Here is a 24,877-nt window from a genome sequence, read left to right as displayed (position 1 = left end):
GGTATTGTGCAAGGCCTGCAGCTGCCTCCCTGGCCAAACTCTGGGCTGGGGCGAAGAGCTGAGGCTTTGAGAAAGAGGAAGCAGCACCAGAGACTAGATCTTCCTCTCTTGGGGTGGCAGAACCCAGGGGAACCAGCTGCACCAAGAGCTCCTGGCTTTTCTTCCGTTTCTTCTTGGCAGGTCTGCTAGCCCCACAGCCACTTCCTCCTGTGGAGCAGGTACTCCCCAACCCTGGGCCTGGAGGGCGGGGTGAGGGGAAGAGGGGAAGGTGGGGAGTAGGGAGAGGCTGAGACTTGCTGGGGGTCATCTGGGTGTGAGGGCTAGATTCCCAAACAACCCAAACCCAAGACACCAACCAGAGCTGTAATCAGAACCTAAATTCCTCTACCACCCTAAATCTTCCCCAGTGCAGAGCACAGTCCCAATCCTAACCCGACCCTGTGTGGACCCCAGTTCCTGTTCCAACCTCATCTCACTTGCGTGGTCACCCCAACCATCATAATCCCAGCCCCAACCCCGTCACCCTCATCCTAACCCAGTTCTGCCTTATCCTAACCTCACCTGCACCTCACCTACACCTCACCTGTCACCTTTCTCACTTCCATGGCAAACCCAATCCCAGCCCGGATTCCATTCCAAATCCCAACCATCACCCCCCATCTCAGTCCAAGCTCAGCCCAGCCTTAATCTCCTCTGTTCTCCCACTCCATCCATCCATCACTTTACCTGCCTGCGAGAGGGACCCTCAGTAGTTTCTGTCGCAGCTCAGGGAGGGGTGGCTCCAGCTGGGGGCATTTAGAGCCAGTTTAAGGAATGAAATGTGAAATTTCTAATGTTGCCGTCAAAAGCCCCTCTGTATTATACATGAATTCTATGGCTTGCAGAATTAATGTTGGACCTGTGTTTGGGGCTTTCCTTTATTTTGAAAATAAGCTACTCCTGGAACTGCCCGCCTGTACCCTGACTTCCTATCTTAAGCCAGGCCCTCCAGCTGGCCTTATCATCCTGTGTCCCTCCTTTTACAGCTCAAGAGGGAAGTTGGGGAGAAGCCCTGGTGTCAGGAAAGAGAAACCGAATCCTGCCTATAGCAAAACTTCCTGGCCCTTTCTTCCTGGTCAGACTTGGCCTCTGGGATCAGAGGTCAGGGCTTTGGGGCCCCAGTCTGCCCTTCCAAGATGTCCCAAGGCATTTGATCTTATATGCAGCAAACATGGGTGCCATCCAACCTGCCACATGACAGTTCTGGGGATTTAAAACCCTGCCTCGGGACCACCCAAGACTAGGAGACACAGGATGAAGGCAGCGCTGTCCAAAAGAGTCATTGTCCACGGGAAGGTTTTCTTCAGAGTGGCAGAGCTCCTTGTCCTCCAGTACATACATGGCCCCCGTCCAGGACTGAAAAGATTCCTCTACCACCAGGGGCACTAGATGCTCACCAGCCCCAACCCCAGCTCAGGGGGCTCCTTCCCCTCCATACCAACCTTTCAAACAGGGATGAGGGTCTCTCTTTCTAGGGTTGTCCCTGCTCTCCCCCCCTACCCCGGGACAGTTTTCTGGGTCAAGGCTGGTTTTGGGGATGGACCAGCTGATCTGGTCTTCAATGGGAATGACCCCTTTAGGGCTAAGCTAAGCACTGGTGACTTCTGCAGAATGTGATCTAGGTGGGTCTAGAAAGGTCCTCCTACATGCTCCATATGTCCAAACCCACCATGCCTCTGTGAAGTTCAGTGTTATCCATTCTAGGACCCCAGATGGAAAGAACTAGGCAGCTGGGGATGTTACCTGCAGCAAGCCAAGGAATCTGCCCTGATTTCAGCTGACTAGACTCAGCCATCCACCTGCATAAGAATAAGCTGCTTCTCCACCGTTTGATAAAACATCATTAAATTTATTTTTCCTTTTTATATCATGTGCTGTTTTCCTATGTGGGCAGATGGCCAAGTCCAACCTGCTGGATCCAGGTAGCTTCCTTGGCTCGGCTGCCAGTAACAGGAACAACATGGACATAGCTTGCTAATGACCCCTGCTGCAGAGAAATGCCCTTGACCCTCTGCATAGGTCTGGGCCTCAAGGCCATACATACCCCAATGTGCCCAACAGGTTGCTTTTTCAACTTTGGGCCTCAGAGTCCCACTGGGGCCCATCTCCAATACAGGCTGCAGGGTTGTCTTCCCAGAAGGGAAGTAGGCCTAGGAGTGCCAAAAACTGAGGACGAGCTGCTAGGCCAGTGCAAATGACCAGATCTGTCTGCTGGAGCAATCCCAGGAAAGGCCTGGGTCCCTGGGGGAGCAGAGTTCCTGACCTGCCCATGCCCTTTGCTATGCTACCTTCCAGGACATCCCTTCTGCTTTCTGCACTGACCTGAGTACTGCTTGGGCATCCTGATGGCAGCTCAGGCCTGGTCCAGGCCTGGTCCAAGCCTGGGTATCTGCTCAGCCCTCCCCAGGTGTGCCCCTGGACATAGCAGAGTCAGCAGCACATAACCCATGAGGCAGATGGGCTCGGGGGCTGGGAGAGGTCATGAGTTTCCTGTCCCCATGTCCAGCCTCCTCAGGCTCTTCTGTCACTTTGCAGAGTCAGCAGGAACCAGGGAGGATTGCAAAGTTGATAGCAGTGTATATGATAAAATATACATAATATAAAACTTAGTCATTGAATGTACAATTCAGTGGCATTAAGTACAATGTTGTGTAACTATCACAACTATCTTTCTAGAACTTTCTCATCATCCACAAGAGAGACTCATTACCCATTAAATACTAACTACCCATTCCTTCCTCCCCTTAGTCTCTGGTAAACTCTATTTCATTTTCTACCTCTAGGAATTTATGTTTTCTAGAAGATTCATGTAAGCAGAACTATATAATATTTGTCCTTTAGTGTCTGGTTGATTTCACGCAACATAACGATTTCAAGTTTCACATGTGGTATAACAAATGTTAGAATTGCATTCCTTCTTACAATATATTAATATTTCATTGTATGCACACACCACACTTTGTTTATGCATTCTTCTGTTGATGGGCACTTGGGAAGTTTCCACCTTTTGGCTCTTGTACATAATGCTGCTATAAACTTTGGTGTACAAGTACTGATTCGAATCTCTGTTTTTAATGCTTTTTTGAATACACGCCTAGGAATGGAGTTGCTGGGCCACATCGTAACTCCCTGTTGACTTTTTGAAAAAAACTCCAAACTGTTTTCCATATCATTAAATTCCCATCAAACAATAATGCACAAGGGGCCTGGCCCTTTGGTGAGCCCCTATAATCCCAGCAGCTTGGGAAGCTGAGGCAGGAGAATCGCAAATTCAAAGCCAGCCTCAGCAAATTAGTGAGACACTTACTTAGCAATTCAGTGAGACCCTGTATCTAAATAAAATATAAAAAGGGCTAGGGATGTGGCTCAGTGGTTAAACACCCCTGGGTTCAATCTCTGATACAAAAAAAAAAAAGCACTAGAATACCAACTTCTTCACATCTTCACATACTCATCAACATTTTTCATTTTCATTTTCTACTTTCTTTGTTCATTGATAGCCATTCTAAATGGATGTGAAGTGGTAGCTCATTGTGGTTTTGGTTTGCATTTCTTTAATGGCTAATGATGAACATTTTTTTTCCTGTGTTTATTGACTGAGTGCTTATTTTCATTAGAGAAATGTCTATTCAAGTCCTTTGTCTATTTTCTGAGTTAGTTTTTTTTTTTCCTTTTGAGTTGTAAGAATTCTTTATGTAGTCTGGATATTAATCCCTGAAATGATTTGCAAATATTTTCTCCCAATATTTTTGTTTTGTTTTTACTCTATGGATATGCCTTTTGATACACAGAATTTTTTCTTTTTCTTTCTTTTTTTCTTCTTTTTGTCTTTTTCGAAACAGAATCTTGCTATGTTGTCTAGGCTGAGCTCAAACTCCTCGGCTCAAGTGATCTTCCTGCCTCAGCCTCCCAGGTAGTGGGGACAACAGCCCATGATGCCTACCTCAAAATTTTTTCATTTTGATGAGGGTCAAGTTGTCCATTTTTTCCTTTCTTCCCCTCTCTCTCTCTCTCTCTCTCTCTCTCTCTCTCTCTCTTTCAGCTTCCTCCTTCCCTTCCTTCCTTTCTCTCTTTTTCTTTTGAGATGGAGGTCTTGCTATGTTGCCCTGGCTGGCCTTGAACTCATGATCTTCCTGCCTCAGCCTCCAGAGAGGAACTTGGGATTAAAGGCACATACCATTATGTCAGTTTCTGTTTCCCTTTCCTGTGTTTTTGATGACATGCTCAAGGAGCATTACTTGATCTAAAGCCATGAAGATTTTCACCCATGTTATCCTCTAAGAGTTTTAGAGCTTCAGTAGTTTCTGCTATCTCTCCCCTTTGGACTTAACATCTATTGTACTCCATGGTGTTCCTTCCCCACCAGAGGCACTCCATGGCATGGAGTGCCTTCTTGTGCACAGTATACAGTAGGCATGTCACACCTAGACTTGCTCTGTCACCTCCCTGTCTCTACTCTGAACCCCTAAGGACCCACAGCCCTCTCTCACCAACTGAGGGAGACCCTGATGTGCCTGGGGGGCTCTGTACTGCTGGGGCTCATATAGCCTCAGTCCTAGGTTTTCCAAAATGGAGGCCACCAAGAACAAGGCAAACACAGAGAGAGCGCTGGGGTGACTCCAAAGACTCCAAAGGAGAAATTCCAGTGTAAAGTCTCACGTGCGCTGCACCTTGAAGGCAGAATAAGGTTTCATCAGGCAAAGACCATTTATGGTAGAGACAGAGCTGGGTAGCCAGGGAGCTGCTGAGCAGAAAGACTGGCCCCACAGTGGGTTGGTGGGGACAGGGAATGGGATGGGGCAGGGAGCAAGAAAGGGGTCCTTTCACATCTCACTGACAGTTGGGAGCCATAGAAGGGTTTTGAACAGAGGAGTGATCCTTAAAGGCAGCATTTAGGCTAAATTTAATCAAACCCCATTATGGCCTGTAGCTGGTAAGGCTGGTGACAGGGAGAAAACTCTCAAGTGGAAAAAAAAAAAAAACAAAACACTGTCATTCTCACTGGGTGCCCTGGACCTCTCTGGGCTCCAGTTCCTGTTAATTTGGGTAGCATGGATGGGGCAGGGGAGGAGGGGAGGAGGGAGAAACAGCTGCTCAGTTGCCAGTGACTGCCTTGGTTCTTGAGGGGCGGGGAAAAGCAGAACTTGAGTTTGGGCCAAGGGGAGCAGAAAGTTTTCTTGGACACTCCACCCAGTGAGGGCATTTCTGTGCAGAGCCTGGACAGGAAACGTGGGCTCCTGGCTCCCTGCTGGCAGCCACCCTAGACATCCTTAGGAACACGGCCTTCTCCTAGGTTGGCCATCTCAGCGGGTGGAGACACAGGGCTGGACCCTCAGTGCCTGGGGTAGCCCTGGGAGGCTCCTGCATGCTCAGCCACTCTGTGTACCACCTCTTAGGACTGGAATCCATCTGAGGACCTGCTATGGGCTTCCTGTTCTGGCTGCTCCTTCTGGTCTCATTCTTCCCACCAGGTAAGCTTATGTCCCAGGACCCAGCCTCTGAAGATCCAGCCCTCTGCAGACTGGTCAGGTTTGGCTGCTGAGGTCAAGAGGGGTCAGAGGCAGGCAGTGGCAGGATGCTGAGCAGGAGGCCAAGTTTCCTCTCGAAGCCACCCTGCCAGGCCTCTGAGCAGCCCCTAAGGGACATCCGTACTGTACCCCTAGGACATTGAGCTAGCCTAAGCTAGGGGTGCGCTGTGAGGGTAGGGCAGGGCATGGTTTTTGGGATTTACCTGAGGCACCTTTTCTGGGGTGAATGGCAGGGCATGTGGTATCCCAAGGCTGTATCACCCTCCCGTATCTCTCTCTCCCACCCTCTCACCAGGCCACACCTCATGGGGTGTCTCTAGTCCCAAGACCGTGCAGGGAGTGAAGGGGTCTTGCCTGCTCATCCCCTGCATCTTCAGCTTCCCTGCCAACGTGGAAGTGCCCGATGGCATCACAGCCATCTGGTACTATGAATACTCGGGCCAGCGGCAGGTGGTGACCCACTCTGCGAATCCCACACTGGTGGAGGCACGGTTCCGTGGCCGCGCCCAGCTGCTGGGGAATATGCAACACAGAGTCTGCAACCTTTTGCTGAAGGACCTGCGGCCTGAGGACTCAGGCACCTACAACTTCCGCTTTGAGATCAGTGATACCAACCGCTGGGTTGATGTCAGAGGCACCTCGGTCTCTGTGACAGGTGAGGAATGGGGAGTCTCGCTACTGTCTGGAAAGAACTTCCAAGCTGCTTCTAGACCCACTGGCTCATAGCATCAGACTTTGTCCTAAACCTCACCCTGGTCCCTTCTCAACCTCAATTCCAGCCCCCCGGCCACCCTCCCCCACTCTGAGCCCCAGCAAACCTGTGCATTCACCAAAGTGGGGCTGGAGGTTGAAAGTAGCCTCGCTTTGCCATTAAGTCCCCTGATCAGGTCTCCCCTTTCAGCTGGGGCTTCCAGGGCAAGAGGTCTCAGGTGTGATAAAGGGAAGTCCTGAGCACACCTGTCTTTGTCCTCAGAGAAGCCGAGTGAGCCCATCATTGCCTCCCCCATGGAGCTGCGAGAGGGCATGGAAGTGAACTTCAACTGCTCCACACCCTACTCGTGCCTGGAGAAGCCAGTCAGCCTGACATGGCAGGGCCAGGACCCTACTCGCTCTGTCACCTCCAGCTTCCAGAAGCTTGATCCCACCGGAGTCGGCCACCTGGAGACCCTTCACACGGTCCTGTCATGGCAGGACCATGACCGGACACTGCTCTGCGAGGTCTCAGTGTCCAGTTTCAGAAGCCAGCGCAAGATTCGCCTCCAAGTGCAGTGTGAGTGTGCGAGGGGTCCTGTCCTCGTTACTGAGCACCATGTCCGTGGCTCCCCAACGGAGAGAGGGGAACAGAGACTATGTCCCTGAGGCAAAACCAGGCATACAGTCAGGGCAGTGCCGATGAAGAGGGAGTGTTGTGCTCTGAGAGCCAAGTTGAATGGCTCTGTTCCAACTCTGTTGGCTTCAAAGAAAGGGTCAATCCTCAAGGTCAGAGAAGGGGAGACACAAAAGGTCAAGGGATAGGTAAGCCTCCAAGTAGCTTTGGGGGTTGGTGACAAGTGCCCCTCCCTAAGTTGGCGGCAAGTACTCTCTCTGGAGGAGCTGGTAAGATGGAGTCTACACTTTTTCTGCTTTAAGCTGCACATGGTCACAATAACCAGGGTATCACTGGGGCCTGGGCCGAGTCAATGGGGAGAAAGCCCTGGTTTCCATTGGTTATGCTTCATCCCATCTCAATAAAATGGGGCAGCTGTTCTAGAACAATTACTATCCACAGGCACCAGTCTGCTGGCCTCCATCCACTAGATGAATAAACACTGGGCTAGCCACTTGTTTCCCATCTGTTTTCTCATCTGCTTAGTAGAGCTAATGATTCCTTATTCCTATCTCAGAATTGAATGGAAATAAGGGGCTGGAGGTGTGGCTCCGTGGTAGAGCGCTTGCCTAGCACGATTGAGGCCCTGGGTTCGATTCTCAGCACCACATATAAATAAAAAAATAATAAAGGTACAATATCTTTGTGTCCAACTACAACTAAATTTTTTTTTTTTAAATGAAAGGAGTTGACACAGGTAAGGTAGTTAGAAGAGTGCTGGATACTTGGAAATATTAGCTTTTATTAGCATGTTTACATAGAAAGAGGCCTTGGAACAAGATTTAAAGAAATGTAATTTCTTAGTATTGCCAGTTCCTTCCTTACAAACCCTTTGGCCCCTGCCATTAAGTGGCTGGTCCCTCACCAACAACCACCACAGGCCACTAAAGTAAGCAAAGTGGTGCCCGTGACCTTGTTCATGCAACTCACCCCCTGAAGCAGAAAACCATAGAAGGCTGCACAAGCTGGATGCCAGGCCAAGCATCGCATTATCAGAGCCTCAGTGGAAAAGGAAGGGGGCAGGAATGTGTCTGGGGTAGAGGAGGACACGACGGAGGAACTCTTGGGACTGATGTTTGCTCTGAGTGCAAAGAGCAGAGTTTTGAAAGGAAACGAGAGGTGTGCTACCCCCTCCCTTACCCCACACCTGCATCATGACTTGCAGATGCCCCTAAAGACGTGGAGGTCCTCCCCAGCCCCACGGGGCGGAACATCCTTCCAGGTGATCTGGTCACATTCACCTGCCAAGTGAACAGCAGCTACCCTGGGATCAGTTCCGTGCAGTGGTTCAAGGACGGGAAGCTCCTAAAAGCCACCGGTCGTGTGCTACAGTTGTCCCAGGCAGCCTGGAGCGACGCGGGAGTCTACACCTGCCAAGCTGAGAATAGCGTTGGTTCTTCAGTCTCACCCCCAGTCAGCCTGCATGTGTTCAGTGAGTCCTGGGTGAGGCTGGATCTAGCCAGAGGGTGGGGTGGGGGCTCCAGGCCATGGGACTGAGGAGAGCAGAGCCAGGGCAGAGCCAGAGGTGTAGCTCTGTGCCTCTGGGATGCAGATGTGGATCCCAGCTCTGCCTCACTGGGGGACACATGACGGAGTGGGATGTCCAGAGGACCCCCGTCAATAAGACAGAGATGCAGGGCAATTCCAAGAGGCTTCCCTACATGGGGAGGGGCGCAGTAGAATTGAATAGAGATTGAAGCTGATTGGCTGCCATCTGGAACTCTGAGGGGTTGGGGCTCAAGTTGTCTGGGAGTCCCTCTAGTGTACCCTATGCTTCCCTCATAGTGGCCGAAGTCAAGGTGAGCCCAGCAGACCCCATCCTGGAGAATCAGACTGTGACACTGTCCTGCGGCACTCCCAAAGAGGCACCCAGTGAGCTCCGCTACAGCTGGTACAAGAACAATGTCCTGTTGGAAGAAGCGCACACCCCCACCCTCCAGCTGCCCTCAGCCACCAGGGCCGACACTGGCTTCTACTTCTGCGAGGTGCAGAACACCCAGGGCATCGAGCGCTCTGGCCCTGTCAGTGTGGTGGTCAAACGTAAGTGGCCAGGGTGGGGTGGCACTGGTACTGCCAGAGCAGAGCCTGAGGGTGGAGCCCCTAGGGGAGGCTTGGGGTTGCTGGCATGGGGCTCTGAGGCCACGCTCACATCCCAGTTCTGCACACCTTGACTTTGGAAAGACTTGGACCTCTCTGGGCCTCAGTTTCCTCCTACTTTTAAAAAGTCTTATTTGGAAATAAGTTCAAATTTATGAAGAGTAGCAAAAATGGTAGAAAGAATTATATATCTTTAACCTATCGTCCCCACTTACTAACATTTTAGATGTTACTTTATCCTTTTCTCTCTCTCTATGTGCATGCACACACACGCTTACACATATGTTTATATGTATACACACATTTACTCTCTATGTAAACACATATGCCCTCCCCATGTACATGCACAGTGCACATATGTGTTATTTATCCACCTTCATACAAGTGTTCCTCAATTTATGCTGGGGCTACATCTCAAACCTTTTGTTAATTGAAAATATCAAAATCAAGAATCTACTGAACAGTGTAGCTTAGCTTCACCAACCTTCAACCTACATGCTCAAAACAAATTAAACTACAGGTGGGCAAATGCATCTAACACAAAGCCTACTTTATAATATAAAGTGTTGACTAGTTCTTGGGACTTATGGAATGCTGTATCACCAAAATGCTGGCCACAGGCATATGGTAGGGTGTCAGTAGCTTCCCCTCACGGTCTTGGGACTGACTGGGGGCTGCACTGCCCAACAACACGTGTGAGAAAGAATCATACCACGAAATTGCTAGCCTGGGAATGGATCAAAATTCAAAATTCAAAGTGCAGTTTCTAATGAATGTGTATCATTTTCACACCGTTATAAAGTCGGACTAATTGTAAATTGAGGACCATCTTGATTTACATCGTTACAGTTGCAGACATGATGTCTCTTTTCCCCTTACTTCCTCAAGTGAGTATTTCCTAAGATCAATCCCTTACATAGCCCCAGTACGAAGATCCCACTCAGTATGTGTGACATTGATCCAAGATGATTCTTTAACCTATAGTCCATATCCAAATTTTAGCAATTGACTCCACAATGTCTTTTAGAACAAAATTTTTTTTGGGGGAGAGTGGGTTCTGGGGATTGAATTCAGAGGCACTTAACCACTGAGCCACATCCTCAGCCCTATTTTGTATTTTATTTAGAGACAGGGTCTCACTGAGTTGCTTAGCACCTCACTGTTGCTGAGGCTGGCCTTTTTTTCTTTTTTCTTTTTTTTTTTTAAGTTTTTTTTAGTTGTAGATGGACCATGACTTTATTTTATTTATTTATTTTTATGTGGATTGAACCCAGTGCCCCACATGTGCCAGGTAAGTGCTCTAACACTGAGCTACAATTCCAGCCCTGGCTTTGTTTTTATTTTTAATTTTTAATTATTTGTTCTTTTTAGTTATACATGTCAGCAGAATGTATTTCGACATATCATACATCCATGGAGTATAACTTCCCATTCTTTTTTAAAAAAAATTATTTACTTATTTATTTTATAGTAGAATGCATTTTGACATACTGTACACATATGGAGCACAACTTTTCATTCCTCTGGTGGTACGTGGTGCAGTCACTACAGTAGTGTAATCATACATGTATATAGGGTAATAATGTCTGTCTCATTCTCACTCCCCTCTACACAAACCAAAGTTCCTTCATTCTTCCCTATCCCCTCACCTCACTATGAATCAGCATCTGCTTATCAGAGAAGACATTTGGCTTTTGTTTTTTTGGAATTGGCTTTTTTCATTTAGCATGATATTCTCTAGTTTCATTCATTTACCTGCGAATGCCATAATTTCATTCTTCTTTGAGGCTGAGTAATGTTTTATTGTGTAACTGTACCACATTTTCTTCATCCATTCATCTGTTGAAGGGCATCTAGATTGGTTCCATAGTTTAGCTATTGTGAATTGAGGTGCTATAAACAATGATGTGGCTATGTCGCTGTAGTAGGCTGATTTTAAGTCCTTTGGGTATAACCTGAGGAGTGGGATAGCTGGGTCAAATGGTGGTTCCATTTCAATTCTTCTGAGGAATCTCCATTCTGCTTTCCAGATTGGTTGCACCACTTTGCAGTCCCACCAGCAATGTATGAGTGTACCTTTTCCCCACATCCTTGCCAACATTTATTGTTGTTTGTATTGATAACTGCCATTCTGGCTGGAGTGAGATGAAATCTTAGAGTAGTTTTGATTTGCATTTCTCTAATTGCTAGAGATGATGAACATTTTTTCATGTTTGCTGATTGATCGTATTTCTTCTTCTGTGAAGTGTCAGTTCAGTTTAGTTCCTTAGCCCATTTATTGATTGGGTTATTTGTTTTGTTTTGTGTTGTGTTTTGAGTTTTTTTTGAGTTCTTTACATATCCTGGAGATTAGTACCTTATCTGATGTGTGTGTGGGAAAGATTTTTTTCCCATTCTGTAGGCTCTCTCATCATGTTAGTGATTGTTTCCTTTGCTGAGAAGAAGCTTTTTAGTTTGAATCCATCCCATTTATTGATTCTTGATTTTACTTTTTAGGAGTCTTGTTCAGGAAGTCAGGTCCTAAGCCAACATGATGAAGATTTGGGCCTACTTTTTCTTCTTATTCCGTGTAGGGTCTCTGTTGTCATGTCTAAGTCTTCAATCCACTTTGAGTTGATTTTGTGCAGGGTGAGAGATAGGGGTTTAATTTCATTTTGCTACATATAGATTTCCAGTTTTCCCATCACCATTTGTTGAATAGGCTATCTTTTCTCCAATTTATGTTTTTGGCGCCTTTGTCTAGTATGAGATAACCATATTTATGTGGGTTTGTATCTGTGTCTTGTATTTTGTGGTCTACATGTCTAGTTTGGTACTAATGCCATGTTGTTGTTTTGTTATTATTGCTCTGTAGCATAGTTTAAGGTCTGGTAATGCAATGTTTCCTGCTTTAGTATTCTTGTTAAGGACTCCTGAGGCTGGCTTTGAACTCATGATCCTCTGCCTCAGCCTCCTGAGCTGCTGGGATTACAGGTGTGCATTATTGTGCTCAGCAGCACATTTTTTTCTGGTCCAAGATCTGGGCACACACTTTGCATTTGGTTGTCATACATATCTCTTTATTCTTCTGTTGTGTCTCTCTGGGACAGTTCCTCAGTCTTTCTTAATTTTTCATGACATTGAAGCTTAAAGAGCATAGGTCAGTTGTTCTGTGCTATTCCTCAATTTGCATTTATGTGACTCAAATAGCCTAAGACTCTGAGCTTGAGCAGGAAGGTTGCAGGGGTGATGCTGTGTCAACCCTGGTGCATCCTATTGGGAGGCATCTGGTGTCAGTTTGTGCCATGCTGGTAATGTCCCTGTTGATGGCTTGGTTAAGGTGCTGTCCACCATCTGGTATTTACCATTTTTTTTTCATCTTTAATGTGGGGTCCCGATCCCTGCTTGTAATTTTGCCATGAGGACCGACTGGGACAACAGAGTGATTTGCCTGGCCCAGGAGCAAAAGTGCATTTGACAGGTGCTCAGGAGCTTCTAGCGTTGCCCTCTGTCCCTGGGCACTATGGGGCAACAGGGTGCAGGATCATAGGTTATAACAGGGCATCTCCATCTGAGGGTGACAGGTCCTCCTCTGGTCTCCACACAGACCCACCCCTTGCTCCAGACCTGACGGCCTTCTTGGAGACACAGGCCGGGCTCATGGGCATCCTTCACTGCTCCGTGGTCAGTGAGCCTGTGGCCACACTGGTGCTGTCACACGGTGGCCTCATCTTGGCCTCCAGCTCTGGGGAGAGGGATTACAGCCCACGCTTCAGTATCTCCTCTGCTCCTAACTCCCTGCGCCTGGAGATCCGAGACCTGCAACAAGCTGACAGTGGAGAGTATGAGTGCTCAGCCACCAACTCTCTTGGAAATTCGACCTCCACCTTGGACTTCCATGCCAATGGTAACACGGGCACAGATTGCAGGGGAGTGGATAGGGGAAACCCCCCCAAAGGAGGCATGCTCTGACCTCTTCCCTTTAAAAGTCCAGATGACTCAACGGAGAGGCTGAACTAGTTGGTTGGGTCATATATTAAAGATCTGAGCTATCTAGTCATTCTAGCCTCAGAAGTTCCTAGAAGCCAAGGCAAAAAGGGAAATGTGGCAATACACATCATTACTTTTGCAGATTATACTCGGACTCTGAACTTGAAAGGTCCTTTATAGACATTCATTTATTTTTTATTTGTTAAACTTTTGGGCCAGGCTCTCTGCTAGGAGTCAGATGTAGGAAGTAAGGTCTTCCAACTGCTGCCCTTCCCTTCGGAGGCTATGGAAGATGTAGCCAATCCATCCAGCTAAGCTTTTGACAGGAACCTGGGCTCTGGCTCAGAGACCTTCTCAACTGTGCTGCAGTGGATCTGAATTAGCATCAAGGCCAAATCCTCCTGATCCACCATAAAGCTCAAACCTGCCCACAGTCATGTGGGGAGAGGAGAAACCTACAGGGTTTCCTTTGGCAGGTGACATGGAGGGTGGGGACTTTGCAGCCTCTTCAAGCCTCCTTTCTCCCCCTCCTGCCAGCGGCCCGCCTCATCATCAGTCCAGCAGCCAAGGTGGTGGAGGGGCAGGCGGTGACTCTGAGCTGCAGGAGCGGCCTGAGTCCGACTCTGGACACCCGTGTCTCCTGGTACCTCAATGGAGTCCTGTTTCACGAGGGACCCAGCAGCAACTTCCTGCTTCCTGCTGCCTCCAGCAGCAATGCCGGCTCTTACCACTGTCGGGCCCAGGACAGCCACAGCGCCAGCAGCCCCTCCTTGCCGGTCGTCCTCACCGTGCTCTGTGAGCAGCCTTGCCACCAGCCACTGCCTACTGGGGAAGGGTCAGCCCACTGGGACTGCCAGCTGTCCTCACTTCCTGCAGGCTCTCCTGGCCCAGTCCTCCTCTGGGGTCTACATCAGGAGGGTGGTCACAGGCCTGGCCACAGTGGCCCTGGCCACCCAGGGCTGGGGAAATGAGCCAGGGCTTCCTTTGCTCCCTGAGTTCTGCCCTCCAATCTCAGTCCCTCTGCCCCTAAGTCTCAGTGCCACCATGGCCCCATATCCAAACTGCCTGCAGGTGACTCAGGGATGCCGAACTCCTATACATGTGCACATATTCCAGAGGCTGAGCCCTCCCAGATTCCTGGAGAGTCTAAGTCAGAACCCCTCAGCGCTCCTCACCAGCCCCTCTGCACCCTCCCAAGGGAGCATGCTCCATATTATCCAGAGGGGCTGAGTCATGTGTAGAGCATGCTTAAGTTCCAGAAAGTCTCCCCTGACAGTGTGCACAGGGGCATTGTCTCAGGGCTTGTGGTGAGGGCAGCTGCCTCATCGGGGGTTTTGTGAGTGAGATTATGTGGGACTTGACTGCTAGGTATCTTTTGACCATGTCTCTTGAGAAACCTTTAGAAAGAGGCTTTTGAAGGCATTATGCAGTATCACAGGAGCTGGCTTTGAGGTCAGAGAGACAGGCAGGTAGGGCCCTGGGGCAAGCTCAATGGAACCGAGAGCAAGGCTCCAAGGGACTGCTATGAGGGTGCTGGGCTCAGGAGCAGATGGGATTTCTGTAGAGTGGCCTCTAGCTCATGTGGCATCTTTGCTGCAACTAGCAAATGGCTCTCCTTCTAGGAAGACTCAATACAGTACCCGGGCACAGGTGAGAGCCAGGAGCATGGGCTGAATCCTACCCACCCTGGTCTGGTTACCCTTGTGCAGTGCACAAACTGCACAGCTGTTTGTGGTCAATCTAGGGACATGCCTTTTTTCAGTGTGTCCTGGGAGCCTAGCCAGCCTGTGGCCCTGGGATGAGTGGCCATGTTCTTCCTCCCCACAGACCCCCCACGCCAGCCCCTGTTCATCGCCCAGCTGGATCTCAATGCTGCCGGAGCTGGGGCTGAACGGCTTGGTGTCCTCCTGTGCCGGGTGGAAAGTGATCCTCCTGCTCAGCTAAGGCTGCTCCACAAGGACCATGTTGTGGCTAGTTCTCTGTCACCAGCCAGTGGCTGCAGCACCTGTGGGGGCTGCTCCCAGCGTGCAAAAGTCACCAAAGCCCCCAACTCGCTACGTGTGGAGATTCGCAATCCAGTGGTGGAGGACGAGGGCTTGTACCTGTGTGAGGCCAGCAATGCCCTGGGCAACTCCTCAGCCTCGGCCATCTTCAATGCCCAGGGTGAGTGGGTGCAGGGGACCGGTGGGCTGGGGGCTAGGGGCTGGAGCTCCCGCCTCTGCCTCTCCTGTTCTGGGGAGGGCTGATCAGGCAAAAACACCCCTGTTCAGCAGTGGGAGGCAAAGCTGCTCCCAGTGACAGAGTGGGGTCCCACTGGGTATCTTTTGACTATCTGTTTTGGGAAACCTCCAGGCTGAGGGAAGCCAAAGCTTCAGATCCTTCCTATGCTCAGCTTTGGTCGGGGACAGGCTTGGAACTGTGAGGCTGATCTCTGAGCAAAGGACAGTAGGGTTGTCTTGTCCTCTGTCTCCTTTACTATGCCCCCTCTCTGGCCTGGGTCTCCATGTCCTCTAGTACCCGCTTCTCATGGGCTCTCCCATGAGCTCGTCTGCTGTCTTCCCTACACTGTGGGCAGCCCAAGGGATCTCCTTCCCTCCCTGCTCCAGGCCCCTGGGTTGGGCAGGGGGTAGTCATAGTGGGGTCTGTCTCTCATGAGCCCATGCTGCCTGCTGTCCAGCCACAGTCCTGGTCATCACACCATCCAACACGCTTTGGGAGGGCTCAGAGGCCAACCTGACTTGCAATGTGAGCCAGGAAGCCACAGGCAGCCCTGCCAACTTCTCCTGGTTCCGGAATGGGGCACTGTGGGCCCAGGGCCCCCTGGAAACTATGAGATTGCTGCCCGTGGCCAGAACCGATGCTGCCCTCTACGCCTGTCGCCTCCTCATGGAGGATGGTGCCCAGCTCTCTGCTCCTGTGATCCTGAGTGTGCTCTGTGAGTTATGGCCAAGGGCAGCTGGGGATTGGAGGGGGGAGGGGCTCAGGGGCACAAAGGGCTGGGGAGGTAAGAGCCTGGACTGGCCATGGGCTGCCTCGGGCTTGGGCTGTGCGTGTGCAGTGAGAAGGGGCCATGGCGTGGCACTTGGAATGTGGTGAGCTGGGCTGAAGTAGCGTGAGTTCTCCGTGTTCTTGCAGATCCCCCAGACCCACCAAAGCTGTCGGCCCTCCTGGACGTGGGCCAGGGCCACATGGCTCTGTTCGTTTGCACTGTGGACAGTCGTCCCCTGGCTCAGTTAGCCCTATTCCATGAAGAGCGCCTCCTGGCTAGCAGTCTGGGACCCCAGCTCCCATCCCATGGCAGGCTGCAGGCCAAGGCCATGGCCAACTCCCTTCAGCTAGAGATTCGAGAACTGGGTCTTCGAGATTCTGGAAGCTACCGCTGTGAGGCCACAAATATTCTTGGATCAGCCAACACCTCGCTCTTCTTCCAGGCCCGAGGTGAGTGTCAGTGCTCTCATGGTGTGAAAGACACTGAAGCCCAGGGAGGCTACTTAGGTCAGACTTGGGGCTGGGGTGCCATCAATTTTGTGCAGAAATGTGAGTCTTTTAGCATTGGTTAGGGGACAGGTTCCAACCAGTCAGCAGAATGCATCCTGCTAGATTTTTGTTGTTTGTACAAAGGATTGAACTCAAGGCTGCACCCCCAGTTCTTTTTGAGACAGAATCTTGCTAAGTTGCTGAGGCTGGCGTCAAATTGCAATCCTCCTACCTCAGTCTCCTTAATAGCTGGGATTGCCGGTATGTGCCTCCATGCCTGACTTCCACTAGATATTTTCACTTGTAATAACTATAGAAACCACTAGGAGGCAGCAGCAATTGCACGAGATGGTTTGCTTGGTTCCAGCACTTTGTGGCATAACTTATTTTATAACACTATAATTCTGTTACATAGTAGGTATTCTCATACAAAACTGAATGTGTATGTATATTATGTATATATGCACATATACATATGTGTATATTCTTTCTTATACATATTCATATTCTTCATTCATATTCATATACACATATTTATATAATATGTATGTATATATGTATATATTCTCTACAAAATTATCCCTAAGCAAATAAACAAAAAAGGAAAGATATTGTCTGCAAAGCAAAGGCCAAAGAAAAATAAACTTTTCTTTTCCCACAGTGACAAGCAACAGCAATTTGGGGGCATTACTTTGGATCTTGGTTCTGTGTATATTTTCTTACTTATTATACCCATTTCACAGGCAGAGAAATTGAGGGTCAGAGTTTTAGGAGCTTGCTCATGGGCACATGATTCTGCTAACTCTGGACCAACTTGGTTCTGGTCCTGGTATGGCCTGTGCTCTCAGTTACCATCCCAGCTGTCCCTCCTCCCCACCTCCACCCTGGTCTCCTGCTCCAGAGCCAGGGGGTATCAAAGAAGCTGACCTTTGCTCACTGATCAATACCTGGACTCTTTTGCCTGGAGCCTGAGTACAGGACTGGGCTGGAGAGGGCTAGAAAGTACTCAAGGTCACACAGCTGCCAACCTCCCTTCAAGTCCTGGGCCACCCACATAGTCCCATTCACAGTCAACCAATAGCCCTCGCCATGACCTAAACCCCTCCTATTTCAGTGCTTCATGGGTCAATCCAACATTTGTCAAGAGCTAACACATGCAGGTGCTATATCTGGTGATGGGGTTACAGGTCACACAAGCCTGGTTCCCATAAAGCCTACCCACTGGTAGGCAAGATTGATTGACAGAGCAAAACCGTAACTCCAGGTGGTGGGTGGTGAAAAACCAGGGTGGAGTCTATGCAGGCAACTTGGGCAGGAAAGCAGAGATGGAGCTAAAAGTGGACCCTGGGAAATGCTTTGGAGGAAAGCTGTGGCTCCTGGATATAGGGGCGGGGTTTTGCAGCCCTGGGCAGAGACACGTCCAGTCCCAGACTACAGGAGCGATGTTGGCAAGCCCCCACCAGCCCTTGGTTTCTCTTTGCAGGAGCCTGGGTCCAGGTCTCACCATCGCCTGAGCTCCAGGAAGGCCAGGCTGTGGTCCTGAGCTGCCAGGTGCCCACGGGGGTCCCTGAAGGGACCTTATACCACTGGTATCAAGATGGCCAGCTCCTCCCGGAGTCAAACTCTGCCACACTCCGTTTTGCAGCCATAACTCTGAAGCAAGCTGGGGCCTACCATTGCCAAGCTCAGGCCCCAGGCTCAGCAACCACCAGCCTGGCCGCTCCAGTCAGCCTCCATGTGTCCTGTAAGAGTGTTTTCTCATTCACATGTGGGGGAGAGGATGCATTTCCTGGTCCTGGACTCTGCCACCATGACAGAGCCCTGGATTAGGGACCCTGGGCCACACCCTGACCATTCCCCACCTGGTGTAGACACTCCACGCCAAGCCACACTTACCACCCTGATGGACACAGGCCCAGGGCGACTGGGTCTCCTCCTGTGCCGTGTGGACAGTGACCCTCCAGCACAGCTTCGGCTGCTTCATGGGGACCGCCTTGTGGCCTCCACCCTACAAGGTGTGACAGAACCTGCAAGCAACTCTCCTCGGCTGCAGGTAGCTGTGGCCCCCAATACACTGCGCCTGGAGATTCACAACACAGTGCTGGAGGATGAGGGTGTCTACACCTGTGAGGCCACCAACACTCTAGGCCGGGCCTCTGCCTCAGCCAACTTCGATGCCCAGGGTCAGTGTGTGTGTGTGTGTGCGCGTGTGCACACGCACATGTGTCTCACAGAAGAGGGGAGAGAAGGTGGGAGAGGACCCTAGAAGCCTGGGAGCATAAGGACAGCCTCCATTCCCATGCTGCCTAAGCCCAGTGGTCTTCAGGCTTAGGTTTTCCAGAAGAGCCTTTTTAAAACAGGATTTTTCTTGGATGCCCCAGTAGATAAAACTAATCAGGGGAAACCACCATAGAGTAGGGTTCATGGTGTTCACCCCATTTGCCTTCCACCAGGGGCAGGGAGGGCTTGGGACCTTCTAGGACTCTGCAGAGTTCCATTTGGGACCATCCAAGAAACAGTGAGCCATTTCCTAAGCTCAGCCTCAAGACCTGAACAGCCTCAAGATGCTCACTGGTGTCCTCTGCCCTCCCTCTTTCCCCAGCTGTGAGTGTGCAGGTGTGGCCCAAGGCCGTGGTGCAGGAGGGGCAGCAGGTGAACCTGACCTGCCTTGTATGGGCCGCCAGCCTGGCCCAGCTCACCTACACGTGGTACCAGGATGGGCAGCAGCGCCGCGGTGCCCGCTCCATCTCCTTGCCCAATGTCACGGTCACAGATGCTGCCTCCTATCGCTGTGGTGTAGGGCTCCCTGGCCAGCCACCCCACCTCTCCAGACCTGCCACCCTGGACATCCTCTGTGAGTCTGGTTGGGTGCAGGGTGGGGTTGAAAGGAACGACAGCAGCTCACAGGGATCAGGGAATGGCCAGAGTGTCACAGGCGTTTAGCCCAAGGACTCAGTACCCAGCCAGCTAATGGACAAGGGGCATTAGAGCTGGGGGCAATAGAGATAGATCTTTTCAGGGCAGAGGAGTAGGGCCCAAATTGGATAATTAGAGGGCCCATGGGGTGGGGAGCCAGGGCCCTCTTCAGTCCCTATGCACTTTAAAACTGGCCTCTGCAAGACTTTCATCTGAATTTGTATGCCCTCCGGGTCTCTACAGATGCGCCCCGCAGCCTGCGTCTGACCTACCTCCTAGAGAGCCGCGGTGGGCAGCTGGCTCTGATACTGTGCACTGTGGACAGCCGCCCACCTGCCCAAATGATCCTCAGCCACGCCGGTCGCCTCCTGGCCTCTTCAACTGCTACCTCTGTCCCAAACACCTTGCGCCTGGAACTACAGGAGCCACAGCTGAGTGATGAAGGGCTCTACAGCTGCTCTGCCCACAGCCCCCTCGGCCAGGCCAACACATCCCTGGAGCTGCGACTAGAGGGTGGGTGGGGGCCAGGTGGGGACCACAGGGTGGGAATCAGCTGTGGTGTCTGGCTGGCCCCAACAGACCCTGACCTTCTTTCTTGTCTCAGGTGTACGGGTGACACTCACTCCCTCGGCTACTGTATCTGAGGGGGACCCTATCACAGTGACATGTGAGGACACCGCAGCCCGCCCACCCAGCCTCTATACCTGGTACCACAATGGCCGTTGGCTGCAGGAGGGGCCAGGCACCTCACTTGAGTTCCCGGTGGCTACAAGGGCTCACGCAGGTGCCTACTCCTGCCAGGTGCAGGATGCCCAGGGCACACGCAGCTCCCGGCCTGCAGCCTTGAAAGTCCTCTGTGAGTGGGGGAGGCTGGTTGGGGCTGCCTGGGGTGAGGGTGGTGGGAGGTGCTTCTGGGCTCAGTGAGGGAGGGCACAGGACTGCAATGGGCTCAGGAATGGGCATTTGGAGAAACAAGGACATAGGTTATGAGAAAAGACACCCTATGGCCTTACAAATCCTGCCTGGAGGACTCTGCCTACAGGACTCCTGAGATGTTTCTTCTAGAAAGTGACCATTTGTCCAGAGGCTTCCACCTCAACAGCATCAGGCAGGTGGTCAATGGGCAGTGCATAGGCAACACTCCCATCTGTGCCCTGCCCCACCCCTAGATGCCCCTCGAGATGCCATCCTGTCCTCCTTCCGTGACTCGAGGGCCAGACCCATGACCGTGATGCAGTGCACTGTGGACAGCGAACCTCCTGCCGAGCTGACCCTGTCCCACAATGGCAAGGTGTTAGCTACCAGCAATGGGCTCCATGACTCAGCACCGAGGCAGGGCCATGTGCAGGTGGCCCGCAATGCGCTACGGCTGCAGGTGCAAGATGTGCATGCAGGTGATGACGACACCTATGTTTGCACAGCCCGCAACTTGCTGGGCTCCGTCAGCACTAGTGGGAAGCTGCAGGCAGAAGGTGAGTAACAAAGGAGAGGCAAGAAGGGAGCTTGGGTTTGGGGTTCAGGCACTGAGGCCAGAGTCCATGTGAGGGGGCTGGGATTTCCACTAGAGGGGACTGTCCTGAAGGTGTATGAGAGAGCCCTGCCCTGAGAAGTCTATTCTGATGGAGAAGGTTGCCCATTCTGGTGGTGAACAGCAAGGGGGAGGTGTTGCGATGCCCAAGGGAAGTGGTGATGGAAAGGAGATAACCCCACCCTCATAGAGCCCAATCTGGGGTGGGGGTCCCAGACCTGCCCTGGAAAAGCCTGGAGCAGGGAGAGAGACAGCCTTACCCTCAAATTGGGGTGGAGATCCTCATCTGTCAGACGGCCTGTCTGTAAGGGAGGCACAGTCCTGTCCTGGGAGCCCCAGAGTATGGATGTGGGACAGCCCTCTTCTTGCCCTCAATATGAATGGAGAGGCAGTCCCATCCTGCAAGGTACAGATCCCAAGACAGATTGAGACCTCCCTGCAATGCCCAGAGGCAGGTACAACTCACTGACCACCTTCCCATCCTTGGCCTGCAGGTGTGCGTGTGGTAGCTGAGCCAGGCTTGGATGTGCCTGAGGGTGCAGCACTGAACTTGAGCTGCCACCTCCCTGGCAGCCCTGGGCTTGTGAGCAACGCCACCTTCACATGGTTCTGGAATGGCCGACCACTACAGACGGAGCCTGTGTCCACTCTCACTTTCACCCACGTGGCCCGTGCCCAGGCTGGGCTGTACCACTGCTTGGCCGACCTCCCCTCTGGGACCACCACTTCTGCTCCAGTCATGCTCCATGTGCTCTGTAAGTGTGAACCCTCTTCCACCAGCCTTGGTCTCCCCACATCCTCCATGACCCTCAGGTCCTCCTCCTCTGCTGTCTGCCAAGAGTAAAGGCTTTACAGGAATGGAATCCTGGGTTTCTGCTGTCAACTGGTTGTATGCTCTGGTTCATCTGTCACAGTTTCCTCTTTTGTAAAATGGGGAATACATCTTCTTGGGAGAAATACAGGAGATAAAGCATTCTGAGTACCTGGCAGACAGGAGGCCTTTGTCAGCCTTGGTCTTCTGCTCCATGCTGCACCCATGCTGCAGCAGTCAGCTATCGCTATGTAACAAGTTACCTCTGCAGCAGTCAGCTATTATTATGTAACAAGCTACCCCAAACTCACAATTCTATGGGTCAAAAATTTGGGCTAGGCTCAGTTGGGATCTCACTGCATGTGGCTGCCATTGTTTAGTGGCTCCACTGAGGCTGGATTGTCCAAGATGGTCTCGTTCTTATAGCTGTGATTGGGCTACATGTGTTCAGCAGGCTGGCCTGGGCTTCCCACATGGTTGCATTTCAGGAAGCAGAATGGAAGTTTCAAGACTTCTTGAGGTCTATCTCTGAAGTCCCTCAATGTCATTTTTGCCTTTAATTGGTTGAAGTGAATTACAGAGTCAAAAAGTGAGGAAATAGGCTTTATTCCTTCATGGGAGGGGTACCAGACAAGCTGCATGGGTGCAGGAAGGGTGGAATTTGTAGTCATTTCCTACAATCACTATACTCTTTTTCTCCTTACAGACCCTCCCAAGGTGCCCACCATGACAGTCTTTGTGGAGCCTGAGGGTGGCCTCCAGGGTATCCTGGACTGCCAAGTGGACAGTGAGCCCTTTGCCAGCCTGACCCTTCACCTTGGCAGCCGACTGGTGGCCTCCAGCAAGCCTCAGGGAGCTCCCACTGAGCCACACATCCAGGTCTTGGCCTCCCCCAATGCCCTGAGGGTGGACATCAAGGAGCTGCGGCCCAGTGACCAGGGGGAATACGTGTGCTCTGCCTCCAATGCCTTGGGTTCTGCCTCTGCCTCCACCTACTTTGGGGTCAGAGGTGAGGAGAGGGGGCTCCCAGGCCACTCTGCACAAAGGCACAGATCTCAGGTCCAAAGGTTGTCTTCCCTGAGTCTGTCTGGCTGCCATAAGACTATCTTTGTAGTCTAAAAGATTGCTTAGAGCGCTCTTGCATGGCGGTGGGGGGGGGGGCGGGGGCTTGGAAATGAAGGGAAAGTTAGAATAGAAGTCTTCATCTTGGGTGGGCCAAGGTGTTGGGAAGAGAGCACTGGGGGCCACGAGCCACAGCTGTCCCCTGAGCACTCCTCCACGTTCCAGCCCTGCACCGGCTACATGTGTTCCAGTCGCTCCTGTGTGTCCTGGGGCTGCTATTGGGCTGCCTGTGCCTGCTGTTGGGCCTGGGGGCCTGCTACAACTGGAGGTGGGTCTAGAGCGAGAGGGTGGGCCGCCTTTCTATGCCCTTTTCCTCCAACATTGCCCCATATCCTTTAGGGGAACCTTCCTCTTCCCAAATTCACAAGCCACATACTTCCCAGCCCACCTTTTCCAAATTTGGGAATCCTTTCTAGAGTTGCCTCTCCATCCATCTTTCTGTAGCTTTTTTACTTTTCTTCTCCCTTCCCTGTTTGGGCTACAGAATGGGCCAGGGAGGAAAAAAAAGATGAGGTATCCCATGGTGCACAGGGCTTCCCCTGCTTTGTATAGGGGGCAGTCTTGGGCCAGCATGTGGGTGGGGAGGGAGGTTGAGGGCAGGTGGTAGGGAGCAGGGAGCCTCTCTGACTCCATTCCTGCATGTAGGAGGAGGCGTTTTCATAAACTGAATGTGGGCGAGAATTCTGTGGAGATGGCGCCTCAGAAAGACACTACGCAGGTAATCACTCAGTCAACACACAGCCACATGCAGACATGAGGCCTGGCTACCCATAGAGGCTGTGCTCATGGATAAGATGGTGCCTGGGACCTACAATCATGGGGAGTTGGGAAGGGAACTGGCATCACTTGGAAGATGGGGAGAGCAAGATTCTGAGGTTGAGAGCAGCCACTGGGTGTTTGCTGGGGGACTGGCACCCTGATTCTGGTAGATTTTTTGGTCTTAGCATCACCCACACTTCCAAGATGTTTTGACTTTTATTTTGAGGTCTCTCTTCCCCACTCCTGAGCCTGCCTGTCACCTGATCAAGGGTGAAAGTCTGTTTCCCCTCCACTGGGATGTGCCTCTTCTCCTGATCACCCATCTGGTGTCAGTTTTAGTCATTCAAAACTCCTACCAATTCCCCTGGGACTCGTACCAAGGGCTGGGGGCTGGGGGCTGGGGGCTGGGGGCTGGGGGCTGAGGGCTGGAGGTAGGGGGATGGCCCTCCTGTGCACCCAGAGTCCTGTGACCAGGATTTTCTTTGTGAGAAGCTCATTGATCCTGATGCAGCCACACGTGGAACTTCATCCTGTGCTCTGCCCCTGAGCTGACCAGTGGCATTACCTGCCCTCAGGAAGAGGAGGTTGCTGGCATCTGTGATGACTCCGGAAATGTGAAGGAGGAGGCGTTGGGTCTTACCTACCTTTGTGCAAACAGCACAGTGACATCTGACTTTCTATGACTGGCTCCAAGCCTCTCACCCCCAAGAAAAATGGGTGGTAAGAGGAGATGGTGAAACCCAGTCTACCCCGGGAGGGTGTGGCCTCTGCGGGATCCTGAAAAGAATTGAGCTGGTCCTGTTGTCCCCTTCTTTCTCTGTCTCTACCTTTTCTCTGGGTCTCTTCTTTTCTCTCCATTTCTCTTCCAAAGGAGGCACTGTTCCTTCATATCTTTCTTCTCAAAGCCCACCCTGGACTTTTTGGATGGATTGGAATAGTATCTGAGACCTCATAGAGTTGCCAAGAAACTTTGTACCGGCAGAATACAACTCAGGCTTCTCTTATAAGAGATCAAATACAATGACATCAACATGATAGAATTTTGTTTTTCTCTTGCCTGCTAGTCTGGGTATGCTATGGTGGTATAAAGTGTTGGGGCTCAAGATCCTTCTATTTTACTTTCCTCCATCAAAGGTGGTCTTTGATTGTGAGGTTCACTATGGCCCCACCATGTCTACAGCCCTCCAGTGAGAAGAGAAAGAGTGGAAATGGAAAGCACATGTCAATTGAACCCAGAAGTAGCATATGTCAGTTGCACTCCCTTC

At 51.2% G+C, this 24,877-nt stretch overlaps 1 protein-coding gene across 6 annotated transcripts; it reads left to right on the top strand.

Moving 5' to 3' along the window:
• Nucleotides 1-116: 116 nt before the first annotated feature.
• Nucleotides 117-24,628, top strand: SIGLEC1 (sialic acid binding Ig like lectin 1). Of its 6 annotated transcripts, none has more exons than XM_081289411.1 (22): nucleotides 117-218; nucleotides 5,436-5,510; nucleotides 5,863-6,222; nucleotides 6,541-6,837; nucleotides 8,099-8,365; nucleotides 8,719-8,973; nucleotides 12,617-12,916; nucleotides 13,537-13,794; nucleotides 14,827-15,162; nucleotides 15,677-15,934; nucleotides 16,135-16,437; nucleotides 17,960-18,220; nucleotides 18,348-18,659; nucleotides 19,079-19,330; nucleotides 19,636-19,905; nucleotides 19,997-20,248; nucleotides 20,562-20,864; nucleotides 21,415-21,675; nucleotides 22,438-22,740; nucleotides 23,019-23,121; nucleotides 23,499-23,571; nucleotides 24,188-24,628. In XM_081289411.1, the coding sequence occupies exons 2-22, from the start codon at nucleotides 5,462-5,464 to the stop codon at nucleotides 24,293-24,295; spliced, it is 5,181 nt and encodes a 1,726-aa protein (XP_081145537.1). In that variant the 5' UTR covers nucleotides 117-218; nucleotides 5,436-5,461; the 3' UTR covers nucleotides 24,296-24,628. The 6 variants fall into 6 exon arrangements, with proteins under 6 accessions (XP_081145537.1, XP_081145536.1, XP_081145535.1 ...); XM_081289410.1 differs by having other exon boundaries at nucleotides 22,438-22,572; nucleotides 24,105-24,300; XM_081289409.1 differs by having other exon boundaries at nucleotides 24,124-24,300.
• Nucleotides 24,629-24,877: the final 249 nt, after the last annotated feature.

Source organism: Spermophilus citellus (genome assembly GCF_964194105.1).
Source record: "Spermophilus citellus genome assembly, chromosome: 4".
Lineage (NCBI taxonomy): Eukaryota > Metazoa > Chordata > Mammalia > Rodentia > Sciuridae > Spermophilus > Spermophilus citellus.
The sequence above is the reverse complement of the archived record's forward strand: the minus strand, read 5'-3'. Positions and strand labels throughout refer to the sequence as shown.